Raw genomic sequence first — 5,000 nt, 5'->3', positions numbered from 1 at the left:
ATTACAACAATATTAAACTAGGCCCATAAATACATTAGGCTGTAGACCTCCAAATATGTATATGTCGGCCACAGTGATTAAACAAAAATGGATTTTTATATAGACTCTAAAGAAGTTTCCGAAATCTAAAACACATTTTTCAAAAAGCCTCACATCAACAAAAAATGATAGATAAAACAAGCTGAAGAATATACATGTATATTAATAAATCTTCCTGACACGGAGCCCAACTTTTGACTCATTTAATGGCAAACACGTTTACTTTTCGGCTAGCAAGGGCAAATCTTAACAATTGGGTGCGGCATTTTGTATAAATGGTGTGTTTGTTGTGGAAAAGTGGCTTTCGCTTTATTTATTTACACAATATTTCTTTACTTTGTGATTTTTTTTCGCCAATCTTCACGGCAACCTGATTTATTTTTTTTTTACAATGACGTTGACAGTTGCTACCTTTTCAACAACTTTAGTGCTGTTTAGTGGGATGGACGCTACATTGATAATAGCCAACTTACCTCAAGTTAACAGTCTACTTACATTGAGACAAAAGCATTAATAACCGTCTACTTCTTTTGAATCAATTCATTGATAACTGCCTACTTACTTTGAGCCAATTCATTGGTAACTGCCTAATTACTTTGCATCACTTCATTGATAACTGCCTACTTATTTGAATCAGTTTATTGATAACTGCCTATTTACTTTGAATCACTTCATTAATAACTGCCTACTTTGAATCAATTCATTGATAATTGCCTACTTACTTGAATCATTTCGTTAATAACTGCCTACTTACTTTGAGTCAATCAATCGATATCTACCTACTTACTTTGAGCCAATTCACTGATAACTGCCTACTTGCTTTGAGTCAATTTATTAATAACTGCCTACTTACTTTGAATCACTTCATTGATAACTGCTTATTTACATAGCGTCAATTTTTTCGATAACTGCCTACTTACTTTGTCTCAATTCATCCATAGCTGAATAATTACTTGGTTTTGAGAAATTTTTGACATTTACTCGATACTGTTACTACCACCACAATGCCACTCCTACCACCACCATTACTACTGCAACCAATGTTGCAAGCAACGTAAAAACTCTTCAAACTTAGCTAAAATCTCTCTCTCTCTCTCTCTCTCTCTCTCTCTCTCTCTCTCTCTCTCTCTCTCTCTCTCTCTCTCTATCTATCTATCTATCTATCTATCTATCTATCTATCTCCTTTGTTGGCCCAAACTTCACACCACGTGAAATTGTGAACGAAAGAGAATCATGAATGAATTGGCTGATAATGGTCTGGGCTGGTAAAAGATTGCAATCTGGTTCAAGGGTGTTGTGTAAATGAAGGTCGCCTCTTGGGAACTTATCGTCATCAAGACAACCACTGGAGCCGATGTTCGATCGAAATAGTCTTGCAGTGAATTCTGGTCTACCGTCACTTGGCAACTCCTCAGGAACCCCAATTTGCCCAAATGGTAGCGAAGAAGGAACATAACCAGGCGATCAACCATGCATTCCTTGCTAAGCGCTCCCAGACTGAGTGGATAAAATGCAGACCAACCTGATAACCGGTCCCCAGTTACCAGATAGTAGTGACATCCAAACTCAAAGAAGTCAGAAAAGACTTGCTCGAAAGGGATGGAAGGTGGGAATGATGGTCCAGACGGTAGAGGAGCCTGACAGGATGCATTGAGGTTACATTTCCGGCATCTTGACGGTGTATCAAAGCTGCATAGATGAAGCGCCCTGAAGGGCTGAGTGCTAATTCAATAAGGTTCAATCAGTTCTTTCGCCTCGTTAGTTTTTCATTTTCATTTTCTGTACTCATCACTACGTTTACTTTGAGCACTCTCGTCTCTCTCTCTCTCTCTCTCTCTCTCTCTCTCTCTCTTTCTCTCTATCTCTCTCTAACACACACACACACACACACACACACACACACACAAATCAATGAAGTTCACCTGGTTCTTTAGCCTCGAATATTATTCACTTTTCATCTTCCTGAACTTACCAATGATAGATCATCATAAACACTTTTATCTATCCATCTCTCTCTCTCTCTCTCTCTCTCTCTCTATCTATCTATCTATCTATCTATCTATCTATCTATCTATCTATTATTATATATATATATATATATATATATATATATATATATATCCTTTATATATATATATATATATATATATATATATATATATATATCCTTTTAATATATATATATATATATATATATATATATATACTCTCTCTCTCTTCTCTCTCTCCTTCTCTCTCTCTCTCTCTCTCTCTCTCTCTCTCTCTATCTATCTATCTATCTATCTATCTATCCATCTATTTCTCGTTCTTTGTTCAAACGCACACGTGCGCATGCACAGTAAACACAATTCAATCCAATTAAAATGTTTATTTCTATAGAATTGCCTTTCGCTAACTTAACAATTTCAATTTAGAAAATAACTCACACACACACACACACACACACTAACACACAAACAAACAAACAAAAACAATAAAGTTCACTCAATTTAAAACATCAGGTTCACGCCGACATAACACGGTTTTGACAAGATAACTACATTTTGAGTCAAGCCCACCGGTCAACCACACAATAATGCTATCTCTGTTTTGTCTTTTCTTATTGGTCCTGTGGCCCTCCATCCAGTTGCGAGTCGCCGTTACTTACCCACGGGAGTACATAAGGACTACTTTACACAACCAAAGGATTGGAGGTCATCGATTTGTCGCCGCCTGGTTTCAGAAAGGAAATATATCAGAGGTCAGTTTAAAAAGAAACAGAGCATTAATTTACCGCAATAGCGACTAAACGTGCTCAAAGCGCTTTACAAAGAATCCCAATCCAACAGCAACACTTAACTTGTAGGACTAGACATTAACCATGTTCGCGATATTACGTTTTTTATTTTTGCGACAGAGACAACGCTGTTAACGGTCAGGTACTTATTTTACTCACCTATGCGCCACTCAGAGTGGTCTTAGAACCCTGGACCTTCCGGTCCGAAGGTGAGTGTCATAACACTAGGCCACATTTCAGCACGTTATTATTATTATTATTATTATTATTATTATTATTATTATTATTATTAATAAATATTTTTAATAATAATAATAATAATAATAATAATAATAATAATAATAATAATAATAATAATATAATAATAATAATAATATCATTATTATCATTATCATTAATATTATTACTTCCAATTTGAACCACAACTCCATATCCACTTTATCCATTTTACTACTACTACTACTACTACTACTACTACTACTACTACTACTACTACTACTACTACTACTACTACTACTACTACTACTACTACCACTACCATCACTTCCACTTTTACTTCTACATTTACTGTTATTATTGTTGGCCTCAAACAGTTGTATGTTTTGTTTTACAACAAGGTAACATTGTGTCACAGCACACCAAACGTTCCTGGAAGGCCGTGTCTATGCAACATGACAAAACTCAACCATTTACCTTACTATTGTGGCAGACCCTTGGATAGTAGGTAAGTAGTGACGGCTATCGTGTCACGAGAAATCAGTAGCCTTATTATTGTGACAGGTCTTTGGATAGTAAGTAAGTAAGTAGTGACGGCTATCGTGTCACGAACAATCAGTAGAATTATTATTGTGGCAGGCCTTTGGATAGAAAGTAAGTAGTGACGGCTATCGTGTCACGAGAAATCAGTAGCCTTATCATTGTGGTAGGCCTTTGGATAGTAGGTAAGTAGTGACGGTAGTAACTGTGTCATGTAACAAGATTCAGTCAATAATTTGCAGGCAAGATGAAGGGGAAATTTTCAAATACGAGTCCTGAAAACATAGGGCTACCATTTATGAGATTTTAGAGAGGTTGGGTGATTGAAAACACATATTATATACTGGAAAAAAAATTATTCAAAAATTCACATAAACTGGCCGCCATCTTGGATTTTTCATAAAAAATAGGGGTTTATTTTTTAAAAATCTATCATAGCTTAAATATTTAAATGATACATCAACTGATTGTTTTAATTGATTAATAGAACTAGGTAATGTCCAAGTTTCCAAGGTCTGTCTCTAACAGTTCATTGTCAGCATGCAATCAAAATATTACAACCATGAGGCTTTTTAAAATCTTCTGAAAACAAATCGAACAATAACCACCATTAGTCAAAAACTTCTCAAAGTAGCTTAATGAAACTGAAACATTACCTCTTCCAGCTATTTACGACAGTAGATGCAAAAAAATGAATGGATTTTTCCAACTACTATTTAAATTATAGATTATTTAAAATAGTGTACCCGAAAACGCTGTTTTGAGAAAATCACGTTTAAAGATTTCGCATAATATGTTGAAATCATAGAAACTTGAATCAATCATCAAAAATTCGCAAATAACTGTAATATACAACTCTCTGTGACTAAAATAACCACTGTACTTTTAAAAATGCAATTAGATTAAATTAATGTGGACATAAAATTTAAGTTGAGAGATAAAAAAGGCTGATAAGCCTAAAATAGAATAAAATTACTTGCATTGCCAGAAGCGGGATGATTCCATTAAAAAAGAACTCAAATTTAAATATACCCCAAAAAGTAAATTGCAAATTAATTTCAAAAACCCTCAGACTGTCAGATTTTTTAAAAATGAATTAACTTCTACTCATTAAATTCATCACATCTTCGTGCTTCTCCAGCTCGTCTTCCTTCATCAATTTCTTTTTGTTTTTCTGCCTTTATTTTTGGAGAACATTTACTTCTATTAATTCTAAGTCCAGCGGCCTTTTCCAAATATAAAGACAATAAATAATTAATCGGGATTTTCATTTCTCTGAAGTCACGGGGAATGCCTCGGGGTCCACAATTAAAATTTAGAACAGCCAGGGCCACTGCCGTCTCCACTGTTGAACGTTGTGCGAAAGTCTCCTTTGGACACCGTGCCCATATTATGGTCGAGTTAAAGTACTCGTTGACTTTTAATTTT

At 34.9% G+C, this 5,000-nt stretch overlaps 1 protein-coding gene across 2 annotated transcripts in view; it reads left to right on the top strand.

Annotated features, from left to right (window-relative positions):
* The window catches only part of LOC144970432 (NXPE family member 1-like), a 41,334-nt gene that overhangs the window by 22,132 nt on the left and 14,202 nt on the right, over positions 1 to 5,000 (top strand). For both annotated transcript variants that reach the window (XM_078910062.1, XM_078910063.1), the window contains 2 exons: positions 2,667 to 2,780; positions 3,434 to 3,540. In XM_078910062.1, the coding sequence (XP_078766188.1) occupies positions 2,667 to 2,780; positions 3,434 to 3,540 (221 nt within the window). The remainder of the gene's footprint in view (positions 1 to 2,666; positions 2,781 to 3,433; positions 3,541 to 5,000) is intronic.

This window comes from Berghia stephanieae, chromosome 4 (genome assembly GCF_034508935.2).
Source record: "Berghia stephanieae isolate SIO BIC M18660-M18661 chromosome 4, UCSD_Bste_1.3, whole genome shotgun sequence".
Classification (NCBI taxonomy): Eukaryota; Metazoa; Mollusca; class Gastropoda; order Nudibranchia; family Aeolidiidae; genus Berghia; species Berghia stephanieae.
The sequence above is the reverse complement of the archived record's forward strand: the minus strand, read 5'-3'. Positions and strand labels throughout refer to the sequence as shown.